Source organism: Colossoma macropomum, unplaced genomic scaffold (genome assembly GCF_904425465.1).
Source record: "Colossoma macropomum unplaced genomic scaffold, Colossoma_macropomum, whole genome shotgun sequence".
NCBI classification, from domain to species: domain Eukaryota; kingdom Metazoa; phylum Chordata; class Actinopteri; order Characiformes; family Serrasalmidae; genus Colossoma; species Colossoma macropomum.
The window spans coordinates 28484-41568 of record NW_023495106.1 but is presented as its reverse complement, the minus strand read 5'-3'; the positions used below and the strand labels follow the sequence as shown (position 1 = coordinate 41568).

At 37.7% G+C, this 13085-nt stretch overlaps 1 protein-coding gene across 1 annotated transcript; it reads right to left on the bottom strand.

The window, feature by feature from the left end:
• Window positions 1–2902: 2902 nt before the first annotated feature.
• On the bottom strand, window positions 2903–12636 carry LOC118801009 (tripartite motif-containing protein 35-like). Its single transcript, XM_036561181.1, has 6 exons — window positions 11955–12636; window positions 11459–11554; window positions 11094–11324; window positions 6669–6691; window positions 5434–5552; window positions 2903–3767 (listed from the first exon to the last, which is right to left on the bottom strand). Exons 1-6 carry the CDS (start codon window positions 12360–12362, stop codon window positions 3229–3231), a joined length of 1416 nt encoding a protein of 471 aa, XP_036417074.1. The 5' UTR covers window positions 12363–12636; the 3' UTR covers window positions 2903–3228.
• Window positions 12637–13085: the final 449 nt, after the last annotated feature.

The window sequence follows — 13085 nt, the reverse complement described above, 5'->3', positions numbered from 1 at the left end:
ATTAATTCCTTTCAAATCCCTACCCACTGCATTCAACACTGCTTTAGTTTCCGGACTATTGATTACACATGCACCTGTTCCTTGTTTGCACTGTATGTTACTTTAGTATATAAGCCTGTGCTTTAGTTTAGTTCATTGGGAAATATCATCACTGATGTGTGTTCAGAGCATTTTCAATGTGTTTCCTTCTGTTACTCTGTGTGTGACCCGTTTTCTGTTTATGACCACGATTCTAGTCTTGCCCTTTTTTCCTGCTTGTGTTTACAGACTGTGAGTTTGGATTGCCCCTTTGATATTAAAACTTTGGACTCAATCCTCTGCTGTGAGCGTCTGGTTCCGTTTGCCACTATTACACTTCTTATATGAATATTATCAAACTAGATTGTAATAAGACTCATTTCATCTCTCATTATCAGTAAGTGCTGATTTATTGCTCAAATTAAAAACCTTTCATAAGTTTGGGTCTTCTAACATACAGTTTTTTGCCAATTCTTTGCTAAATGGATAGAAAATTGTGAATTTTAAATGTAATTATTCCTATTTAGCTGCATATGTAGAAACTATTTATCATTAGAAACCTGTAAAATTATGGATTCAGTTCTTTCTATGTATGAATGATAATTAAGAAAGCTACTATTAAATGTCGAATAATCACGCTTAAAGGGTTTCTATTGCTACATTTAAAAGTCAAAATGATTCCAAACTGATCTGTAAGAGGGGCTGTGTCTGTGCTGCAATCTAAAAGGAAATAAGACACTAAACAACAATCAATGCAGGTTTTTTTATCTGATTTAAACCAAGTAAATTGTTTAATGGCTGATTTGAATTGAGCCAAGGATCAAAGATTTGTTTAGATTTACAAAAGTCAATCAAATTAGAATTATAGTGATGATTACAATATTTTGTTGGGGATCTGTCAGGCCAATCATCTAGAACCATACTGAAGTTCTATCAGAGAACACTGCATTCAGCCTGGAAACTTTTTTCAGCTCTTCAGTCACTTCAGAAATTTGTGAAACAGATAGTTATTGAGAGCTACACAATTACAACCATACACATTTCACACAAATTACAAAAGACTCTTAAAAGACTCTTTTCCACCAAGTGACATTTCCAGGGCAGTTACTGAAAAGTGTAGCGACATCTGCTGACTGCATGGAGTCATCAGAGAATAAGATTCTGTTCCTCCGTTGATTAGACCAGATTTTCCCATCACTTTCACAAGAATGTGTTTGTAGGAGTAACACACATTAAGTCCTTCTGCTCTTACAAACCATAAACCTTTCTTTGCATTTGATCTCTGAGACCTGCAGAGTTCAGTGAAATGCGGCTAAAATATTCTTCACCAAGAACCATTAGGAACAGTGAGCCGTAACAGTGCTATAGAATGCATGCTTTCTCTCTGCCATGATGTGTTTTATCTGTTGCAGTGAAGACTCATAAAAACATGGATTATGACTTGTCTGTGTTTGTCATCCACCCTTCAGCTAACGCAGTGAACAGAATCCAGGATTTCATCTTCATTGTCCACTGCAACAATATTTTGGAGAGAACACTCTCATTCTCCTTTTCGAACTATCAGGGTGAGAAAAAGGAAAAAAGGAAAAAGAGAGCTGTGTATCTGCATCATGATGCACATAGACTTGTACTAAGAGCCAGTCAGAAGACTTCCTAGCCTGAGTGCTAGACTGTTGGAAGTAGTTATGTTTCTCTGATTTGTCTATAACAGTTTGGCACCTGTGCAAGGACAGTGATGACATTCATTGACCTTCAGATGGGATTTTGACTTACAAGGAACAAAAATGTCAAAAAGAAAAATCACAAGAGACTCATTTAATAATCTCAGTAGATCTTTGATAGTCTTTCCTCTAATTACTCAATGCTCTATAAAATGTGTTTCTATTACAAGTTCTGAAACATTTTCAGTAAAGTCTGTGTAAGTCTGAGTAATTGCAGGCAGTCTGTCAGTCCTAAAAGACACTGTGAAGCTCTCACTCCCTCATATTTCTAAAGAGTCTTAATAATTCCAGCCCCAACCAAGCGGACAGTGATGGACTGCTTATGTAGAATCACCAATAAAAGTCCTCTGTTCAGCTGTTGGTGTAATCTGTGCTCTGATGAAGCAGCAGAGGAGAAATATTTAGTCTGTCCTGATCAATCAGACTAAACTCTTTTGATCTCACTCAAAGACAGTTGAAAATGCTGTAATATTCTAATAAGTACAAAAGTAAAGGTCTCTGTTACTATTAATTTTAAAGCAACTTGCACTTAAGAATTAGCACTGAATGAGTTTTAAATGCTTGTATTTTCATTTTTCTATACATTTTATGAAAAACTGTAAAATCAACATCACTGTGTCTGATACCAGCACCAAACACACTACCATCACCACCATGTCAGTGTTCCTGCTATGCTGAGAATGATCCACCACCCAAAACATCTGCTCAGTGGTGGTCTCATGGTGGTCCCTTTCCATTGATGGATGGGACAGAGGGGGGCTGATAAACTGTGCAGCAGCAGATGGACTGCAGTCTGTGACTATAAACCTACAAAGTGCAGCTTTATGGTAGGTGTTTCTGATAAAATGGGCACTGAGTGGAGCTACATAGTGAGTGTAATAAATAGTCACTCTGTGTTTGGAGATTTATAAAATATGTGTAGAGTTTTGAGAATGTGTTTGTTCATTTGATCCTGAATTGTGTGGAAGAAACTAAGAAAAGCTGTAAAAGGACAAATGAAAATTTGAACCCTCGATTATCACGTCATTAAGTTAATAGTCAACAAGTTGGGTTTCTGGGTGTGTGTGGGTCACTGCTCCTCCATTTTATCTGCTGGATGATCTTTACATGATGCTGTGGGATAATATTCAATACACAACACGCATTCAGCTGCACAGTTTGTAATATAATGCAGTTTATTTCACACAGTAAGCTATTAATCTCTGAACCAAAGCAGAGTTTTAAAGATCTAATGATGGAGAAAAAATGCAGGATGATAGAGAAATAAAATCTACACTGAAAATGAGTAAAATCTCACTCTTTCTAATGTTGTACTGATATCAGGAGTCACTCTATGACATTTTAAATCAGCATTTTACTTCCACACAGACATGTTAGGATAGAATGGTACAAACACATTATTTAAAATATACATGTAGTGACATATTCTTATGATCATAATTCAGACACTCACTACCTGAATAAATGTTCATTCTAAGCAGCATCAAATTTAACTGTGCTGTTCCACTGTTACTGACGTCTTCACTGGTAAAATCCTCAGAGGATGATCAGACCCGTTACAGAAAAATGGCAAAACTCTCTGAGTGAAAGTGTGTGTTACAGTGTGCAGGTGTTTGTTGGTTAGAAGATCAGTGAAGGTCACTTTCCCCCTGTCCCAGTCCAGCTGCACTCTGACCGTCTGCAGCTTCTCTTCAGGTCTAAGGGTGAGATCTGACTGTCCTGGCATGACTATCCCGTATTTACCTAAATAATAACACAGATACCACACTGAACCCCAGAAAGAGATTCCTTTTCTTGTTTCAGACTCTGTTATCACACCCAGTGACCAGTCATCACAGTCTCCAACCTGGACATCCCAGCAGTGTGTCCCTGAGTTAAAACCCTCAGAACCCAGAACACATGTGTACTTATCAATTCTCTCTGGATTATCAGGAAGTGATGATCTCTGTTTCCTGTTTTCTACAGCAGTGAGATCATCAGACAGTTGGAGGCGTGGATGTGCAGTGTTGGGGTCCAGAGTAACAGGGGCTGAGGAGAGAGAACACAATGAAACATCATGTTTTTCTCTCATTTCTGTAAATGTTTTACTCTACAGACTATTTTCTTTACTTTGAGTTAAACAGCTTTAGAGGTCGATTCCAGTCAACCTTGTATTTCCCTGCAAAGTATACTGCACAGGGTATTTAGTCATTTTAAGGGTGATTTCAAACCATAGGGAGTGAAGATGTTCCATTGAAAGGGAACTTCAAACTGTAGAGGGAGTAGTGAACAACGGTTTCTCACTTCACAGGAAGCTGCAGGAAAGTTTACCCATTAGTCTTTGCAGGTCTCTTGAAAATGCGTATTTGATTATGACACAGTAGGATGTTCCAAATGAAGATAATTATCAACTGCATTTCCCTTAACCGACATCCAGTGCTCAAGTGCATAGGGAACATAACATGTTGCTTAGTGACCCTGTGGAATAGAATCCAGCTCTTGACTAAATGTTGATGTTCAGTTCAGTGTAGCACTAAAGTGTATGTTCAGTAGTGAATGGTCATTATAGTCATTATAGTGACAGATCTAATCTGAGTGCAGCATTTTTCTATAGTGATTCACTCACAGAGCTGAATATCCATCAACATTTTTTTATGATACCTAAATTATGTTTCTAATATTTATTCTATAGTTTAAAAATATATAAATTATCATAAATTTGAATTAATCATAAAGACGAATTAATTTTTTGACTCGATCAAATAACAGGGTTAAATTTAATCTTGACACATTTACTGAATGTCTGTGACCTAATTTATTGTAAAATGTCACCCAAAGTCCTGGGATTTATTGCCTCAGGATGTTTCTGTGGTCAGTTGGATTTTTTATTTTTTTTGTCATTGGATAATAGTGATCTGTACATTATAATATCTATTATGTATTGTATTATAACTATAATCTATATAAAGTTAGTTATAAAATATATTATTCCGCGTTGTTGTGCAGAAAACAGTTAATTTGACTTTGAGCAGAAAAAATGAAAATATGAAGTGAAAATACAAACTTAGACATTTGAAGTGAGAAGACTCCAGACACACTGCAACAAAGTCCCCTTTACCATATTATTATGTTATTTACTCAGATTTTTATCATAAAGACAATTGTAAAGAAGAGAAAGAAAGAAAACAATAAAGAAAATTGTTCCTTGGCTTTTCACTGGCTAGCTAACATTAGCATTACAGGCTTATGTAGCTGTAGTGTTTGTTATCTAGAATTAGGAAACATTTAGAGCTGAAGATGAGTTTGTACGTCCTCACCTGATCTGCTCTATCATAGCCAATAAGCGTTTAATAATAATATTAATTATGCTAAATATATTAGATTATTATTATTATTATTATTATTATGTAATTAATATAATCATAAACACAATTACAAAGACTATACATTATTTGAAAAATTGAGTATGTCTAAACACTGATTCTTTTTTCTTCCACTCGAGTATATTTTTATCTCCATACTTCACATTTTATCTGAGTGAGATTTCTGCACAGTACAGTATTCATACTTTCACTTAAGTACAGTTTCAGAGTCCTTTTTACACACTGAATAAAGAGAACATGATAACATGTTACTAATAGTTTATAAACAGTGTGTCATTAGTGCAGAAGCAGACTGTGTGAGATAGATCAACCCTAAGAGAAACAGAACTTACTGTACTGGAGAATCTCCTGCATGTTCTCCCACACTCTGAACTTCAGGTTGGAAACGTGTTTCACTACATTGATCAGAGCTCCTGATGTCTTCTCTGGATCCTTTGGTTTGAGCTGAGCTCTGAAAATAGAAGATTGTGTGAAGTACACCGATCAGCCATAACATTATGACTTGTTTCTACGCTCATTGTCCATTTTATCAGCTCCACTTACTATATAGGTGCATTTTGTAGTTCTACAGTTACAGACTGTAGTCCATCTGTTCCTCTGCATACTTTGTTAGCCCCCTAAAAACCTGTTCTTCAGTGGTCAGGACCCCATGGACCCTCACAGAGCAGGTACTATTTGGGTGGTGGATCATTCTCAGCACTGCAGTAACACTGATGTGGTGGTGGTGTGTTAGTGTGTGTTGTGCTGGTACGAGTGGATCTGACACAGCAGTGCTGCTGGAGTTTTTAAACACTGTGTCCACTCACTGTCCACTCTATTAGACACTCCTACCTTGTCAGTCCACCTTGTGGATGTAAAGTTAGCTCATCTGCTGCTGCACAGTTTGTGTTGGTCATCCTCTAGTCCTTCATCAGTGGTCACAGGACGCTGCCCACAGGACGCTGTTGGCTGGATATTTTTGGTTGGTGGACTACTCTCAGTCCAGCAGTGACACTGAGGTGTTTAAAAACTCCAGCAGCACTGCTGTGTCTGATCCACTCAGACCAGCACAACACATACTAACACACTACCAGAGAATGATCCACCACCCAAATAATACCTGCTCTGTGAGGGTCCATGGGGTCCTGACTCCTGAAGAACAGGATAAAAGTGGGCTAACAAAGTATGCAGAGAAACAGATGGACTACAGTCTGTAACTGTAGAACTACAAAGTGCACCTATATGGTAAGTGGAGGTGATAAAATGGACAATGAGCAGAGAAACAAGGAGGTGGTCATAATGTTATGCCTGAGGGGGATGTATCACTGTAGAAACTTTACAGCCTGTAATTTATTTGACTAAATATCAATATTTTATGACATTTATTGTTTTGAGTCAAAAATTCTGTTGTTTCTTCAAATAAATATTTCTGCTACTGTTCTCATCACTACAACATTAACACACAATCCTTATTCACCTTCATTTCATTATAATACACTCATATTTACAGTAAATACAATATACTGTAGATTTAAATGTAATAATGACTTTAACATTAGATAAAATGTGTGATCTGACATTTACTCACTGTTTCTCTGTAGACTTGAAGTTCTGAGAGGGAAACAAAAAGAACATTGTAGTTAAAAGTGAAGAGACTTTTCAGGTGTTTTTCATATGAAACGAACACCAATAAACACTGACTTCTGTTGTGAAGGAGCTTATTGTTTAGCAGGCTGTATGGTTTCTTATGAACTCTTAAGCACTACATTAAAAAGAATGCCCTGGAAAATCCTGGTATGTTAATTAGTTGGCACTAACAACTCATAGCAAGACTGGAAGTTCTGCATGCTGCTTCGTTGCATGTTCTTTGGCTCTTGTTGAATATGCTAAGCTTTTTATTATCATTTAGTAATGAATAATGTACACATTTGAGCAAAGAGCATGTTATGTACCCAAGATTTAAGTTTGTTTCACAATTTAAAGAAAACACACATACTCAAAGCTTGTTTCTGTTTGCTGAGAATCTTGTTGAGGTGAGAATTAAAGCTTTCCATTAACGTAACCTGGGACCAGCCATCAGGGCAGATCTACATGGTGAAAAAAGGTGCCAGGTGCTATCCAGCATGGCATAACCTCACCATCATGAAACAATTAATTCAAATTTGTTTCTGTGGCGAGTGCACCCATGTGTTATAGTGAGGGGTGCTGCAATGCTGGTTTGGATTTATGTAAACATGCCTCATGCCTCTCATGAGCCTTCTCGTATGGCCATCAGCATGGCCACGCCTCACAAACTTCTCAACAACAGTGCAGCTGGTAGCAGTTCACTACATAGCCCATGGCACTCCCATGTTGAGGCCTTCGTCGGTTTCACTTTCGCCTGTTTCCCTCTTGTCAGCACCACAATGATGCCTCACTGTCTTTGTCATCGAAACTCGCTGCGCCAGTTTTGCTGTCAGACTTTCCTTGGCTGGAACTGTCATCACGCCTTTTCGTGCCAGCTCTGCTGTCAAGCCTCATTCTGCTGTCTTTCCCTTTAAGCCTTGCAGCGCTGTTCCCATTGTTGCAGTCTTTCGTTGGGCTCTGCCTCTCTTACCGTTCACCTGGAAACTGGAAGCATCATTCCATTCCAGACAGCTGGTGGGCACTATCCCACTTCTGACACTTGAGTGATGTCAGCATTGAGTAAGATGCAGAGGAGGCCATGAATTTCACCACATGTGCTCTTTATTAAACACCAGGCTAGAAAGGCACATATGTAACACTGAACCCATAGGGATGTCACTCCCCCTCTCACTAAACCCACTTGCCGACACAGCACAATAATCACATGCACATATCTTAGACTAACAAACAACAACATTGACAACATGAAACATCCCTTTTATGGAGGGCACATACCTCCCATGAGCCTCATGCCATTTCATCAGCATAGTCATGTCTCACAAGCTGCATGAAGACAGCAGAGCCAGTAGCGGTTCGCTAAAATATAAATTTCTTTTGGTTCTCATATAGTCTGAGTAATGTAGCCTATGTAATGTAGACTATTACTTCTGATTCATTAGACATACTAGTACACAGGATTCAGCGATAAATTTGGTACAGCTGAATCTAAGTACAAATTTGTTATTTTCCAAACAGATGATCAGAAAAGATAAAATATACATGATGGTTGCTATTATTTTACATATGTTAATAGTCTGCTCAGTGGTCAGGCAGTTGTATGTATGTATAGTTCACTATATAAATCTGTACTAAATGGACTTGGGAGCATGCCAACCTGACAGATACCTCTCCAAAAACTTTCTAGATCTGTCACTTCTAGCTATCATCTATACTTCTGATGAGGTGGTTTCAGTTGGTGTCTACCTTACTAGCATCACATATGCATAGTACCCAACGCTGACAGTTTCACAGGGTGGATTGTTGTGGTTGTAGAAATCTTCATAGTGCTTCTCACCACTCACTCTAAAACATTTAACTCACCTTTTCTTTTCAAAGCATTCATATTGATATGGAAAAGCATTAACTTCCCTCAGAAGTGTTAAGACAAAAAAGCAGTTTTATGAGTATAAGCAGGGTTGGTAGTAAATGAATACATGTAATGGTGTTACATAGTCAGGATACAAACAAACATAACTATATTCTGTTACAGTTACATTAACAAAGACAGTAATCAGATTACAGGTACATTATAAAAATAGAGTGATTACCAGCAGGATAAGTAATGCAGATTTAAAGAGTTTTTAATTTGGATGAAAAAGAGGGAGGCAGTACTGTGGCAAGGAGATATTTCTGAAGAATCCCCCTCACAGCAGCAGTTCACGGTTTATTTGTCAGCCAATCAATAACAATTTTGACAAGTGTTTGATCTTTATTGTCAGAACTGAGACCTGCAGCATTTTCCCGAAGATCTCTGAATCAGGCGTTTAACCTGGATTTCCACACTGCCAGATTCTACTGCAGTAAACTGATCTGGCAGTGAAGACTTTTATACTCATTGGTTGCTACATAAAGTTCTACTGGATATACATGAAACCATAACTTGACAGGTTTCAACAAACAGTGTGAAATGTTAAAAAGCGAATATGTCTGTTCAGCAGCAAAGTTAGTTATGTATTTATATCTTCAGTCATGTAAATCACTATCTGTAACTAAGACAATCAGCTTGTGTGAAATAAACACAAATAATAAATTAGGGAGCGTCTACAAATGACCATCCTCTAAGCACGACACGACATGAAACAATAAGAATCAGTACAGCCTTTTAGCAGATAAAACATGCATGGTGGGCAGTTAGAGTTTTAGAATGACCTCTCTTTATGATTATTGTTGATGAGGGGTCTCAATAAGATTTATACCAGATTGAGCTGTTGATTTTGGCATGATAAAAAAAACTAGTTAAATTAAATTCTTGTTCAAAAGTATTGCTGAATCATCTTGTTCTTTTCTTTATTAAGTGTATGTCTTTTATTAAAAGACAAGTAATCCAAGAAAGTAATCAGATTATGTTACTTTAATATAATAATAATAATTATTAATAATAATAATAATAATCCTTTAAATTCAGTTACAATTACATTTTTATAGGTTATCAGTAATCGGTATCAAGATACATTTTTAAAGTATGTAGTGAACACTATCTGGCTTAAAACCAGTTTGTTTACAGACCCTTTTCACAACCCCAAAACTTAATAACTTTGGCTCCACAAAATCGGAGCTAAAAGCCATAAACAGGATTAAGATGTCCACAAGCTTTATGGCCAAAGGGAAGTTACCCTGGGACCAACCTGGGTCCATTTCAAGCAGACTGGAGACATTAAGAATGAAATTGCTATGAGAATCTGTGATGAAGCTATACATTTCTGGATTTTAATGATTTTTCAGACATGGCCCAATAGTACCACCAAGTGGTGAGAATGAGACACACCACACAGTCAAAAACCCACTTGTTCATGGTGAAAGAAGAAACATACATTGTATGCAGGAAATTCATTGTTTATATGGTTTGTAAGCAATACCACTTGTTGATTCCCTAAAATGTGTATCTTTTTCTATTATTAGGTGCTAAGGATATGTAATGTATCATTTTGATAATTTACTGATGTAGCCATTTGATTGTAGTGGGTGAATATGATGTTTCCTTGTGTCTTTTAATATGTGTGTTCCTTTAACACGAGGGTTACATGGTTTAAACTGTCCGTTATGAAATATAGATGAATGTCCTAGTTGTTTCTTCCCTTCACTTTGAAAGTTTAGAGGAATAATCTAAACCATTTTGGTATTAGAATTATTTTCCCTTTTTTTTTAGATCTAGCTAACTAGAAGGAGGCACTCATACATTATGTATCACCAATCAGAGTTGGTGATAAGTGAGAAGGACCTATTAGCGCTCTGGCACCATCTTCAAAGGGGAAGGCCTACTTCAAACAAAACCCAAGAACAAGGCAGCTTCAAGTCAGTTCTGAGTTCAGAGAAGAAAGCTAGCTAAAATCACAAGTCCGTGTCGACCAAGATCAGAAAATAGCACGTTTGTTACCAGATCTGAGAAACTTTCTTTTGTTCATCTCTGTATTTTGTTTGATTAGTTTATGTACAACTTAAGTTTTAAGCCACACTTAGAAAAGGAGGATGAAGTAGTCTTTTGACTGGCCATCAAAGGAACTCTTCAACTTTATCTCAGCCACACAGAGTGAGTTAGTTAATTTAGCACAAGGCATAAACCTGATTGCACCCAGAACTGTCAACGGAGGAGTCAGAGCAGCTCAGTGAGTCTCGCCTGCAGTCACAAACTTGTCTGTGAGCAGATTTAACACTGAAAACGATCATGTTCTCCATTGTCCTGCAGCCTACTCTGATTTCTTATTTGAGGTTCAAGCAATAATAACATAATTGAAATTGCTTGTTCCACTATAAGTAACCTTCCCACCCCTATCTGTAAGTGACAAATAGAGAGAAAGAGTGAGAGAGAGAAACAAACAAACAAACAAACAAAGAAAATAATGATTCTTACCTGTAAGAACAGAACGTCCTCAGCTTTCATGTCCTTCTCTATGTTTCTGATTATGTGTGAAACAGATGATATTTCTCTGTTCATCTCCTCAATCTTCCTCCTCATCATCTGACTCTTCTGCTCCTCTTCCTCCTTCAGTGCAGCTATCCTTGCTGCTTCTTCATCTCTTAGAAACTGGTGAAGCTTCTCAAACTCCTCCTTTATCTGCCTCTCTGTGTGCTGGGCCTGCGTCTGGAATGAGAGACCATTAGGAAACACAAACTCTAACAGATGATCTACAAGCATTTACCACCTACAGGAGAAGTGGACACTCATCAGAAACATGACCTCAGCAACATGTTTCACAATTCAAGATGATGTTTCACCTTAATGTGAGCTGCTGTTTGGTCATAGTCTTGTTTAGCTTCCTCCAAGACTTTCAGATTCTTCTGTAGAGGCTCCAAAGTAGACTTGAGTTTATTCTGCAATTAAACAAAAAGTCAGGGGGGTTTATTCTCCGTACTTTACAGTACTTGATCAGTCTAACTATTTTAATGTAATGGTTTTCCTACACACTGCATTTGAGAGGGAATAATAGCAGTTTTACTCTCTGCTTCAAAATAATGAGAGACATTTTCATTCCAGCAAAGAGTCCAGTTTTGTTTCGTTAGTTTACATTTTACATTTGCAGTCATAATGAGTTTAACAACAGGGCATTTTTTTTTTACTTTCACTTGTGCTGTTTGCCGTTTGGCCTAAAATCCACACCCACTGACAGACCTCACCTTCAACATACATAAGTTATTCTGGTCCTGAACTGAGAAAGATTTCAGGCAATTCAACTGTTACATTTGAGTTATCAAAATAGTAGAAGTGTCCTACCTTAAAGTCAGTCACAGCTTCATCTACTGGACAGCAGTTGTGATTTTTATGCATCTTTGATAGATGACACACCACACAAACAGGCTGCTGATCATCCAGACAGAAGAGTTTGAGTTTCTCATTGTGCAGAATGCAGAGCACCTCAGACCCTGCTGAAGATCTCTGACTCCTGCTCTCTACAAAAGCCTCACAAAGGTTCTTCAGCACAAGGTTACAGGGAGGATCATCTTTAGAGGATCTTCTTCTACAAACTGGACATTCTTGAGTTTGTCTCCTAGTTTTCCAGAACTGCTGCAGACAGGTTTTACACACACTGTGGCTACAAGACAGTAGAACAGGATTCCTGAAGATTTCACAGCACACAGGACATGAAAAGTCTTCTTCTGAAAGAGGGTTTCTAGCAGCCATTTCCTCCAACTGCTGCTGTCCTATTTCTCTGTAATGACTCCTTTAGTCCAAACTCCACTTTCTCTTTTAGGACGTCTGTAATGATCAGAGCAGCACAGTTGAGAATCAGCCACCGTAGCCCTTCAACCCACTGAGTGAGTTTTAGCTCCTTTCAGAATCACACATCAAGAAACAAACACATACAGTCACTGTTTAAAAGCTCCTCATTGGTGTCTCTGAGTGAAGTGAATGCAGAATGAAGAAAGATCAGAGTGACAGTGTGAGATTCACTTCCTCCAACAGGTAGAGGAGGTGTGGAGGAGGAGGAGCTTTAAAAAAGGAGGAGTCAGTCAGATGCTCTATTCTAACTGTGTGTTTTCTACACTAGATGGCAGCAGTTCATTAACAACCTAAAACAAGGACAACCAGTGACAAGTTCATGCCAATAAAAAACACTCCCGGTTTCCATTTTGGGATGATGGTTTAGATGTTCTTGAATTCCTAGAAAATGTATCTGTATTAGATTAAGATGTTTCCCGACACAAAGGCAAGGCGAAAATACTTCTATGAGTTAACACGAATGTGTCAGCACACACTGCACCCTGTGTCACAGCAGCAACTTTTAATTCATTCAAATGCACCACAATCTTCTCCAGTAACAATTTTTAAAAATTTTCTAGTAAAATAAGTTGGGTGATCAGTTTCTAAATAATCAGCCATTTCAGTTCATTTCAGCAAACAGAT

Bases quoted from the DNA above. Each gene is read 5' to 3' on its own strand.
- LOC118801009 (XM_036561181.1), bottom strand. From the start codon at position 12,362: ATGGCTGCTAGAAACCCTCTTTCAGAAGAAGACTTTTCATGTCCTGTG. The intron at 11,325-11,458 runs GTGAAACATCAT...CTCTCATTCCAG, and splicing joins AAACAGCAGCTCACATTAAG to ACGCAGGCCCAGCACACAGA. The intron at 3,768-5,433 runs GTAAGTTCTGTT...CTCTCTCCTCAG, and splicing joins GCAGGAGATTCTCCAGTACA to CCCCTGTTACTCTGGACCCC.